This window comes from Piliocolobus tephrosceles, chromosome 8, assembly GCF_002776525.5.
Source record: "Piliocolobus tephrosceles isolate RC106 chromosome 8, ASM277652v3, whole genome shotgun sequence".
NCBI lineage: Eukaryota > Metazoa > Chordata > Mammalia > Primates > Cercopithecidae > Piliocolobus > Piliocolobus tephrosceles.
The window spans coordinates 12,812,054-12,824,172 of record NC_045441.1 but is presented as its reverse complement, the minus strand read 5'-3'; the positions used below and the strand labels follow the sequence as shown (position 1 = coordinate 12,824,172).

Sequence of the window (12,119 nt, the reverse complement as noted above, 5' to 3'; positions counted from 1 at the left end):
AAAAAAAAAAAAAAAAAAAAAAAAGAAAATACAAAAATTAGCTGGGTGTAGTGATGCCTGCCTGTAATCCCAGCTACTTGGGAGACTGAGGCAGGAGAATCGCTTGAACCCGGGAGGTGAATGTTGCAGTGAGCTGAGATCGTGGCACTGTACTCCAGCCTAGGCAACAAGAGCAAAATGTCATCTCAAAAAACAGAAAAAAAAAAAGTGGCCAGGGAAGCTAGGAGATAAAGAAAAGCCTGGTGAGCTCAGGAATTCGAGACCAGTCCAGGCAATATAGTGTGACCCTATCTCTACCAAAAAACTAAAAATAATAATAAAAAAGAAGAGGCCAGGCACAGTGGCTCACGCCTGTAATCCCAACACCTTGGGAGGCCAAGGCAAGAGGATTCCTTGAGCTCAGGAGTTTGAGACCAGCCTGGGCAACACAGGGAGACCCTGTCTCTACAGATAATTTAAAAATTAGCCAGACGTGGTGGTGTACGCCAGAGGCTGAGGCAGGAGGATCGCTTGAGCCCAGGAGGTCAAGCCTTCAGTGAGCTATGATTGCACCACTGCACTCTGGCCTGGGCAACAGAGCAAGACCCTGTTTCAGAAAAAACAACAAAAACAAAAAAGAGCCTGGAATGTGTGTTGGGGCCAAGGGCAAGAGCCTGGGGAGAGGTCAGGATTGGAGACTGGGAGGGGAGGTGGAGGCCTGGAAGAGGACGCAGGTTGGTGATCAGAAGTGAACCAAGGGTGGTTCTCTGCAATGAAAGTGGATAGTGCCCAGCCTCCTGAGGCAGAGGACCCAGGGCTGTAGGCCCCTGGCCTCCCGGTCTAACCAAGACTTTCTTTCTTTCTTTCTTTTTTTTTGAGATGAATTCTTTTTTTTTTTTTTTTTTTTTGAGACGGAGTCTCGCTCTGTTGCCCAGGCTGGAGTGCAGTGGCGCGATCTCGGCTCACTACAAGCTCTGCCTCCCGGGTTTATGCCATTCTCCTGCCTCAGCCTCCTGAGTAGCTGGGACTACAGGCGCCCGCCATCTCGCCCGGCTAGTTTTTTGTATTTTTAGTAGAGACGGGGTTTCACCGTGTAGACCAGGATGGTCTCAATCTCCTGACCTCGTGATCCACCCGTCTCGGCCTCCCAAAGTGCTGGGATTACAGGTTTGAGCCACCGCGCCCGGCCGAGATGGATTCTTGCTCTGTCACCAGGCTGGAGTGCAGTGGTGTGATCTCACTGCAACCTCCACCTCCCCTTGGGTTCAAGCAATTCTCCTGTCTCAGCCTCCTGAGTAGCTGGGACTACAGGCATGTGCCACCACGCCCGGCTAATTTTTGTATTTTTAGTAGAGACGGGGTTTCACCATGTTAGCCAGGCTGGTCTTGATCTCCTGACCTCGTGATCCGCCCACCTAGGCCTCCCAAAGTGCTGGGATTACAGGCGTGAGCCATCGCGCCCGGCCCTAACTGGGACTTTCTGGAGGCAGCTCACTCCCTGCGGCCTATGTTCCCACAATCCATTCAGCAGTCTTTGCCAGTGTACCTACGGGGCTCCAGAGGGACCCAGAGAAGGTGTGGGAGATTGGATTCACAGTGCCCCCTAGAAGAGGAAGATTAGGCTGGGTGCGGTTGTTCAAGCCTGTAATCCCAGCACTTTGGAAGGCTGAGGCAGGTGGATCACCTGAGGTCAGCAGTTCAAGACCAGCCTGGCCAACATGGTGAAATCCCGTCTCTACTAAAAATACAAAAATTAGCTGGGCCTGGTGGTGGGTGCCTGTAATCCCAGCTACTCAGGAGGCTGAGGCAGGAGAATCACTTGAACCCGGGAGGTGGAGGTTGCAGTGAGCCGAGATCATGCCATTGCACTCCAGCGTGGGCAACAAGAGTGAAACTCCATCTCAAAAAAAAAAAAAAAAAAAAAAAAAAAAGATCTAGGAGGTTACAGCATCCTCCAAGAAGACTTCCTGGAGGAGGCAGCATGGGCACTTAATCTGTTGTTGGTTTTTTTTGTTTGTTTGTTTTCACCCAGGCTGGAGTGCAGTGGCGCAGTCTCGGCTCACTGCAAGCTCCGCCTCCTGGGTTCACGCGGTTCTCCTGCCTCAGCCTCCCAAGTAGCTGGGACAACAGGGGCCCGCCACCACGCCCGGCTAATTTTTTGTATTTTTAGTAGAGACGAGGTTTCACCGTGTTAGCCAGAGTGGTCTCGATCTCCTGACCTCGTGATCCTCCTGCCTCAGCCTCCCAAAGTGCTGGGATTACAGGCGTGAGCCACTGCGCCCGGCCATGGGCACTTAATCTGAACGTCAAAGGCCAAGCAGGATTTCGTAGGGTGTCACTTAAGTCCCAGTCCCCTGGGATGAGGTGGGGGATGAGGAAGCTGGGTGCCCCTAACCTGGCCCCCTTCTCTCAGATGTGGAGCGGAGGAAGAGCCCCGTGTGTGGCTTCGTGACCCCCCTGCAGGGGCCTGAGGCTGATGCGCACCGGAAGCCGGAGGTAGCTGGGTTCTGGACCGCCTGCCCACCTGCTCACCTGCCCACCCACAAGACCAGCCCCTGCCTCCTGTAGCCTTGCGCTGGGCAGACAGGAATGGGGTGAGGGGTGAGGGGTGGGAGATGGCTGTGCGGTGCTCTCCTCCCTACTGATCCCCCTCCCCCGGCCCCTACCCCAGGCCGTGGTCCTGGAGGGGAATTACTGGAAGCGGCGCATCGAGGTGGTGATGCGGGAGTACCACAAGTGGCGCATCTACTACAAGAAGCGGGTCAGTGGCGGGGCCCAGGGAGGCCCCAGAGCTTTCCCCTGCGGCTGCCGGTTACTGCCCGCCTCGGAAGACCCCGGAAAGGGGATCCTGACCCTCCAGCTTGCGCCCCTCGGGCCCTCCATTCAGTCCCGAGCCGACACCGCCACCGTGTGGCCACAGGGCCTCCTAACAGCCTCCTTACCTGGGGGTCTGGGGAGCTCCTAATGGGAAATGGGGGATCTCCCTGCTTGTGAGTTGGGGAGACTTTTGGGGGAAAGTGATGGAGGGTGGGCAAGGGATCTGGTGTCCAACTCTGTGTGTCCCTGCAGCTCCGTAAGTCCAGCAGGGAAGAGGACCTCCTGGCCCCTAAGCAGGTGGGTGCTCTGTAAGTCCAGCAGGGAAGTGCATCTCGTCGCCCCCCAAGTAGGAGGCAGAGAGTTGAAAGCTTCCGCCTGCGTGTGGCTGGACGTGAGGATGGGATGTGGGACGTGACTGCTGTCCTGTGGTTCATTTGTTGAGCTCTTTTCTTCTTGGGGGATGGGGGTGCGGGGGTGAGAAGACCCCAGGTCATTGAGCAAGTGGTGGGAGGTATGGGAGAACAGACGGACCAGGCCGGGCGTGGTGGCTCATGTCTGTCATCCCAGCACTTTGGGAGGCCGAGGCGGGTGGATCACCTGAGGTCAGGAGTTCGAGACCAGCCTGGCCAACATGGTGAAACCCCATCTCTACTAAAAATACAAAAATTAGCTGGGCATGGTGGCTCATGCCTGCAATCTCAGTACTCGGGAGGCTGAGACAGGAGAATCACTTGAACCTGGGAGGCGGAGGTTGCAGTGAGCTGAGATCACGCCACTGCACTCCAGCCTGGGCAACAGAGCGAGACTCCGTCTCAAAAAAAAAGGAAAAGAAAAAGAAAAGAAACAAAAACAAAACAGAGGGACCAAAGAACTGGGGTCTCAGACAGGAAAAAATCTAAAGGGCAGGAAAGGGACCCCTGTATCTGCATCCTGGTCTGTCTCCTGGGGGAAGTTCTTAGAGGCCGATGGAGTGATCCTGGCCTTTCAAGCAGCAAGCCAGGACCACTAGGGAAAGGTGACAGAGGTGTGCACAGACAGGCCCTCTGTCCTGCTGACCACTTGACCCTGGAGGGGGTGATATGGAAGGTCGGGGCAGTGGGAGCTTTTCAGCGGCTGCTGACAGCTCTGTCTCCCTAGGCGGAAGGCGGGTGGCCGCCGCCGGAGCAATGGTGCAAACAGCTCTTCTCCAGTGTGGTCCCCGTGCTGCTGGGGGACCCAGAGGAGGAGCCGGGTGGGCGGCAGCTCCTGGACCTCAATTGCTTTTTGTCCGACATCTCAGACACTCTCTTCACCATGACTCAGTCTGGCCCTTCGCCCCTGCAGCTGCCGCCTGAGGATGGTGAGGGTCTGAGAAGGGGTAGGGGAGAGGGGTGAAGGCCTGTGAGATTCCAGGAGGCCAAGGGAGGGATGGCTGGGGATGGGGGTGGAGACCCCCACTCCTCCCTGCCTGCTACTGCTGATGTCACCACTGCTGCCTCTAGCCTACGTCGGCAATGCTGACATGATCCAGCCGGACCTGACGCCACTGCAGCCAAGCGTGGATGACTTCATGGACATTTCAGGTGGGGCGAGCCCCTCCCCAGGTGGGGTGGACAGGCAGGGTCCGTGTGAGAAAGGCCGATGAGCCTATCCCAGGCCCCTCTGGGGGAGCAGATACTCTGGGTGGTTTCTTTTTTTTTTTTTTGAGATGGTGTCTTACTCTGTCACCCAGGTTGGAGTGCAGTGGTGCCAACCTCTGCCTCCCAGACTCAAGTGCTCCTCCCATCTCAGCCTCCCAAGTAGCTGGGACTACAGGTGTGCACCACCACACCCGACTTTTTTTTTTTGTATTTTTGGTAGAGATGGGGTTTCACCGTGTTGCCCAGGCTGGTCCCAAACTCCAAAGCTCAAGCCATCCTCTTGCCTTGGCCTCCCAAAGTGCTGGGATTACAGGCATGAGCCACCGTGCCTGGCAGGTCTGGGTGGTTTCTGAGGGGTCTTCCTGGTCTCCTTTTGTACAGCTGGTGTGGCCCCCAATGAGGGCAGGGCCCAAGAAAGTACCTGGCCAGGGAACCAGGGGCTCCTAAGAAAGCAGTGAATGCTGAGACCCTCTCAGGGGAGAGAACTTTGAGTTATTTGGGTCTATTTATTTTTCACACAATGCATTTTCACCTGTAATCCCAGCACTTCTGGGAGGCCGAGTCGGGCAGATCACCTGAGGTCAGGAGTTCGAGACCAACCTGACCAACATGGTGAAACCCCGTCTCTACTAAAAATAGCAAAATTAGCTGGGCGTGGTGGCAGGCGCCTGTGATCCCAGCTACTCAGGAGGCTGAGGCAGGAGAATCGCTTGAACCTGGGAGGTGGAGGTTGCAGTGAGCCGAGATTGCGCCACAGCACTCCAGCCTGGGCAGCAGAGCAAGACTGTCTCAAAAAAAATAAAAATAAAAAAGACTGGGCGCGGTGGCTCATGCCTATAATCCCAGCACTTTGGGAGGCTGAGGCAGGCAGATCATGAGGTCAGGAGATCAAGACCATCCTGGCTAACACGGTGAAACCCCGTCTCTACTAAAATACAAAAAAAATGAGCCGGGTGTGGTGGCGGGTGCCTGTAGTCCCAGCTACTAGGGAGGCTAAGGCAGAAGAAGGGTGTGAACCTGGGAGGCGGAGCTTGCAGTGAGCCAAGATCATGCTACTACACTCCAGTCTGGGCAACAGAGCAAGACTCCATCTCAAAAAAACAATAAAAAATAAAACTATTTACCAGAGGACATTTCAATCATGCACACACTAATAGAGAAAGTAGTTCAGCAAAAAAACTCCCAAGTCACCATCACTGATGTCATTGACTTATCAACTCTTGGCCAGTCTTCTTCTTTTCTTTTTCTTTTTTCTTTTTTTGAGAAGGAGTCTTGCTCTGCCACCCAGACTGGAGTGCAGTGGCACAATCACAGCTCACTGCAGCCTCAACCTCCCAGCCTCAAGTGATCCTCCCACCTCAGCCTCCCGAGTAGCTGGGACCACAGGCACGCACCCCTATGCCTGGCTAATTTTTTTTTTTTTTTTTTTTTGAAGAGACAGGGCCTCCCTATATTGTCCAGGCTGGTCTAGAACTCCTGGGCTCAAGAGATCCTCCCACCTCAGCCTCCCAAAGTGCTGGGATTACAGGTGTGCGCCACCATGCCCAGTGTGTTATTTTAAAGAAAATTCCAGGCATCATATCTTGTAAAGCTTTTTTTTTTTGAGACAGAGTCTTACTCTGTCACCCAGGCTGGAGTGTAATGGCTCCATCTTGGCTCACTGCAACCTCCGCCTTGCAGGTTCAAGCGATTCTTGTGCCTCAGCCTCCCGAGTAGCTGGGATTACAGGCTCACGCCACCATATCCAGCTAATTTTTGTATTTTTAGTAGAGAGGGGGTTTTGCCATGTTAGCCAGGCTGGTCTTGAACTCCTGACCTCAAGTGATCCTCCCATCTCAGCCTCCCAAAGTGCTGGGATTACGGGTGTGAGCCACTACGCCTGGCCTAACGCAATTTTTGTAAGTCATGAGTGTCCCTGTCTCCCTCTCCTGACCCCAGGGCCACCAAGTTACTGATTCCTCAGTGTCCTCCCAGAGATGCTCCTGTCGGTAGAAGCACATGTGGACAATTGTCTCTGTTTTCACAACTGACTTTCCAAGTGGCCTTCCTCACTCAGCCGTAGGTCTTGCAGGTTATTCCCGACAGCCACACATTTAGGGGTCCCCGGAGCTATGTGCAGGCCAGGTAGAATATCCAGGCTCAGCCCATCTCACTGAAGCCCCGGGGACAGCAAGAGGGTCCCTGGGATAAAGGCTTAGTCTTAGTGACCTCCTAATTCCTTCCCCACGGGATCCTGGGCCTGTCAATCAAGAGGTGGAGGCCTATGGGGCGGGGACTAGGGAATGAGGAACCACCCCCACCCCTGCTCCAGCCCTGGGCGGGGGTGGGGGCTGCCCGGGGGCAGAAGTGTGCATGGCAGTGCCCTGGGAGCAGGCCAGCCTGGGAGGGCAGCGGCCCTGTCTGGGCACACAGCGCCCGGCCACAGGTAGGAGCCCAGCCACCCCTACCTGGGGTCTGGGCAAGACCAGCAGGGACTGGGGCTAGGAGGCGATTTCTGGCAGACCCGGGTGGCTGCTGCTGCGTGGGGGGACAAGTGTGCGCCACACAGAGGAGGTGGCTTGTGTGGCTCTCTCATATCAAACATCCCATGTACCCAGAGGGCAGAGCGCACTGGTACCACCAAGACAGCAGCTCTCGTTGCCCCCAAGAGCCTCCCACTGGGGAGGCCCAGCTGGAAACCCAGGGAGGGGACCAGAACTCTATGGAGGCAGGAGGCTTGGTGAGGGGGGCTCAGGGAGGCAGCCAGAGGCAGAGGAGCTCAGGGAGGGGATGGCAGGTCAGGTCCATGGAGGGGACAGAGGCTAGGGAGGGACTTGGGCCCTGGTGAGCAGCTTGAGCTGGGAAGAATCTTCTCTCAAGGCAGGGTGGATTCTTGAGACAGGCCTGGGCAGCGATGGTAAGGGGGTGGCTGGTGACTCAGGGATAAGAGGGGCTTGCTGCGCCATGACCCCTGCCCGGGCCCCAGGGAGGGGGCCGCAGCTGTGGGCAGGGAGGAGCCCTAGGCCCTCAGCGGCCCGGGGCCAGGCAAAGCGTGAGGCTGATTCTAGAGCCAGGGCCTCGGAGGCCTAGTGACAGGACCTGTGGACCTGCGAGATGGGGGAGAAGCAGGGACCACTCACCATCTCCCACCTGGTCCCCCTTTTTTTTGAGACAGAGTCTTGGTCTGTCGCCCAGGCTGGAGTGCAGTGGCATGATCTTGGCTGACTGCAACCTCCACCTCCCGGGTTCAAGCAATTCTCCTGTCTCAGCCTCCAGAGTAGCTGGGACTACAGGCACCCACCACCACGCCCGACTAATTTTTCTTTTTCTTTTTTTTTTTTTTTTTTTAGTAAAAATGGGGTTTCACCACATTGGTCAGGCTGGTCTTGAACTCCTGACCTCAGGTGATCCGTCCACCTCAGCCTCCCAAAGTGCTGGGTTTACAGGTGTGAGCCACCGCACCCAGCGTGGTCCCCCCTTTAAAGAAAGGCAGCAGGGGCACCTATAATCCCAGCTACTCAGGAGGCTGAGGCAAGGAGAATCGTTTGAAACCGGGAGGCAGAGGTTGCAGTGAGCCGAGATCGCGCCACTGCACCCCAGCCTGGGCTACAGAGCGAGACTCCATATCAAAAAGAAAAAAAAAAAAAAGAATGAAAGAAAGAGAGAGAGAGAGAAAGAAAGAGAGAGAAAGAAAGGCAGCAGGACAGCATGAAGACACCGTTTCACCATGGGGTAAGACGCGCAGACAGGCACCGAGCAGACGCACATGCAGCACACTATCACGGCAAGACAGGTTCACATGGCCTCAGACGGAGCGACAGACACCCAGGGGGCAGACAGAGGCTGCGTGCAGACCCCATGCTGAGACTTGAGGGTTCAGCCACTGCAACATACAGGCCCTGCACCCTCCTCAAAGCAGAGCCACTGATGACACACGGGGCCGGGCGCAGTGACTCACTCCTGTCATCCCAGCACTTTAGGAGGCCAAGGCGGGAGGATCGCTTGAGCTCAGGAGTTTGAGACCAGTCTGGGCAACATGGCAAAACCCAATTTTTGCTGAAAAATACAAAAATTAGCTGGGCGTGGTGGTGCACGCCTATAATCCCAGCTACTCAGGAAGGCAAGGCATGAGAATCGTTTGAACCTGGGAGGCGGAGGTTGCAGTAAGCTGAGATCCGGCAGCTGCACTCCAGCCTGGGTGACAGCAGGGCACAGTGGCTGACCGCCTCCCCTCGCCCTGCACCCCTTTCCCACCCTGGCACTCTCTCTGGGCACCTCCTTTCTGTACCAGCAGATCGGGGAATGGGGGCCACTAGGGGGTAGGGAGGGGGGTTCCTGAGCTAAGCCTGGTGCTGCGCGGGGAGGGGCTGCTTCCTGGGGTCCCTGTTCACACCCACAGTCCCCTGCCATCTCCCACACAGGCTCATTATAATCCCAGCACTTTAGGAGGCTGAGGCAGGAGGATGGCTTGAGACCAGGAGTTTGAGATCAGCCCTGGCAACATAGCACGACCCTGTCTCTGGGGGATGGGGTTGGGGGTGAAGACACAAACACACACACACACGACCCCCCAAGTGGGTTCTGGGTTTGGGGTGACATTATCTAACTGACTCCTGGTCTCCTTGGAGGTGGCTCCTGGGAGGCAGACTTGAGCAGCTCTCCTGGCAAGGGGTTGGAGGGAAAAAGCGGGGAGCTGGGGCCCACCCAGGCCTGTGGGGAGCTGTCCCAGTGGGGTCAGATCTGCCCAGACTAGGAGGCCTCGGGAGCTGGCACAGATCACAGGCTGGTCAGGGTCAGAGAAAGGTGCCCGGAAGGGAGCGGGTGGGCGGGCGGCGTCCAGGCCCGGGATGTGGTCAGGCCGTGGCCAGCTGCTTCCCAAAACCAGAATAGCCCAGGACTTACACAACCCGCACCCCAAACAATCCGCTGCTGCCTCCACCAGCTCTCGCAGGCTTCCCAGACCCCCGGCCACCCCACTCGGAGCCCACCCTTAGGACCCCCTGGCCCCCACCCCACTCGGAACCCAGCCTTAGGCCCCCTTCACCCCCACCCCACTCAGAGCCCACCCGTAGCCCCTCTTGCCCCCACCCCACTTGGAGCCCAGCCTTAGGCCCCCCTCACCCCCACACCACTCAGATCCCACCCTTATCCCCCTCTTGCCCACACCTCACTTAGAGCCCAGCCTTAGGCCCCTCTCCCCCCACCCCACTCGGAGCCCAGCCTTAGCCCCTCCTGCCACATTACACTCTTCGCCCCACTCCTAGGCTCCACCTGCTGACCTTCCAACAAACCAAGCTCGTCCCAGAACCAATGACTTCGTGTTCCCTCTCATCTCCAACTCACCCTCTTGAACTTCTGCCACCCTGGGGCCCCTCCCATCCCAGGCCTCCTCCCCTCGCACCGCACCCCTTTCCCGCCCTGGCACTCTCTCTGGGCACCCCCTTTCTGCACCTCCAGCAGATCAGGGAAGGGCAGCCACCAGGGGGTGTGGACGGGGACTTCTTGAGCTAAGCCTGGGGCTGGGGAGGGGAGGAGGCTGCTTCCTGGGGTCCCCATTCACACCCACAGTCCCCTGCTGTCTCCCACCCAGGCTCATTCCACCCAAGACGGTTGCTGCTTCTCCTGATCGAGACAGAAACCCTCCCAGTTTCACAATCTCCTGTGGAAGGGACCCCCACCCCCCACCCGCCAGCCCCCACATCCCTACCCACCAAGGCTGGGGACAGGCTACTCTCCTCCCGGCTGTTTCCCAGCCATAGCCCTGGCCCTAATTGCTGTTGCCCTGTGTGTCTGAATTACAGATTTCTTTACCAACTCCCGCCCCCCACAGCCGCCCATGCCTTCAAACTTCCCAGAGCCCCCCAGCTTCAGCCCCGTGGTTGACTCCCTCTTCAGCAGTGGGACCCTGGGCCCGGAGGTGCCCCCAGCTTCCTCGGCCATGACCCACCTCTCTGGACACAGCCGTCTGCAGGTGAGCTCACCCCAGCCCGTCCAACCCTATGTAGCACACTTGAGAGCTGGTCCTGTCCTGTTCATGTCCAGGAGGTATCAGACACTCCCTGAGTGCCCGGTTTGCTGCTTGGAGATTGGAGGGGAAGAAAGACCCCATCTCTGCCCTCTGGGAGGGACCCCATGAAGCAGAACTGGACAAAACAGTTGTGGGAGAAAGCTAAGGGCGTGGAGACCATGGAGTGGGCTCCACCAAGGGCCAGTTGCTTGTGGAATTCCTGGAGAAGGGGAGTTCCTCGGCCTCAGAGAATAGGTCAACTTTGGACAGAAGGGACTGGCCGAGGTCAAGCCAGATGGGAGAGCAGCAGGAACAAAAGCTTCGAGGCAGAAAGCTGAGCATGGATGTTTAGGAAACTGTGAATCTACCATTTTGGTTCATGAATTCCTGAGTGCAATTTTTTTTTTTTTTTTTTTTTTTTTTGAGATGGAGTCTCACTCTGTCGCCTAGGCTTGAGTGCAGTGGCACTATCTTGGCTCACTGCAACCTCCACCTCCTGTGTTCAAGAGATTTCTGGGCCAGGTGTGGTGGTTCACGCCTGTAATCCCAACACTCTGGGAGTCCAAGGCGGGTGGATCACGAGGTCAGGAGATTGAGATCATCCTGGCTAACACGGTGAAACCACGTCTCTACTAAAAATACAAAAAATAAAAAAAAATTAGCTGGGCGTGCTGGCGGGCGCCTGTAGTCACAGCTGAGGCAGGAGAATGGTGTGAACCCGGGAGGTGGAGCTTGCAGTGAGCCGAGATTGTGCCACTGCACTCCAGCCTGGGCAGCAGAGCGAGACTCCTTCTCAAAAAAAAAAAAAGAGAGATTTCCAGGTTATTTTTGTGTTTTTAGTAGAGATGGGATTTCACCATGTTGGCCAGGTTGGTCTCGAACTCCTGACTTCAGGAGTCTGCCCACCTTGGCCTCCCAAAGTGCTGGGATTACATGTGTGAGTCACCGTGCCCAGTCCCCAGGTGCAATTCAGATGTTGCTTCCTGCTGCTTTGTTATAGGCCTTTTCCCTCCATCATCAGACTGTGTGTGTGCTAATTCTAGTTGGTTGTTGAGGAGTGTCTCTCCTCCACCAGAAAGTGAGCTCCTTACTAGAAGGGCTATGTTTTGCTCACCACTGCATTCTCTATACCTAATGCGCCTCAGGCACATAACAGCACTCAGTGAATGGTTGTCCAATGAGTGAGTCAGTGACTGAATGAATGAGCCAGTGAGCAGATGAATGGGTGTTTTGGTGAATGGACAGAGGCATCTTATACAGCAGCGGAGGCACACATGGGTTGGTGGATATATGGGTGGGTGAGTGGTTGGTTGGATGGATGGGCTGGTGGATGGATACATAGATAAGTAGTTTAATGGGTCAGTGAATGGGCTGATGGGTGGTTAAGTGACTGGTAAATGTATAGATGGTGGATGGATGGATGAATGAATGGATGGATGGATGGATTATGGATGGATTGGTGGATGAATGAAGGAAGTATAGATGGTTGGATGGATTCATTAATGCCTTAATATCTGGTGGGCTGGTGGAGAGAGTGGTAGATGAGCTACTTCATAGATTGATAAATAAGTAGGTACATGGATGGAAGATGAATTAGTAGATGGACAATTGAATAGATGGGTGGGTTGGTTAGTAGATGGATCAGTGGGCAAGTTAGTGGATGGATGGATGATGATTGGATGGGTGGGTTGGTTGGTGGATGGATTGGTGGACAAGTT

At 55.8% G+C, this 12,119-nt stretch overlaps 1 protein-coding gene across 1 annotated transcript in view; it reads left to right on the top strand.

Moving 5' to 3' along the window:
* Window positions 1-12,119, top strand: part of MLXIPL (MLX interacting protein like) — a 31,177-nt gene that overhangs the window by 15,142 nt on the left and 3,916 nt on the right. Inside the window, 6 exon segments of the mRNA XM_023218617.2 lie at window positions 2,393-2,475; window positions 2,651-2,740; window positions 3,049-3,093; window positions 3,934-4,135; window positions 4,278-4,358; window positions 10,196-10,365. Coding sequence (XP_023074385.1) covers window positions 2,393-2,475; window positions 2,651-2,740; window positions 3,049-3,093; window positions 3,934-4,135; window positions 4,278-4,358; window positions 10,196-10,365 — 671 coding nt within the window.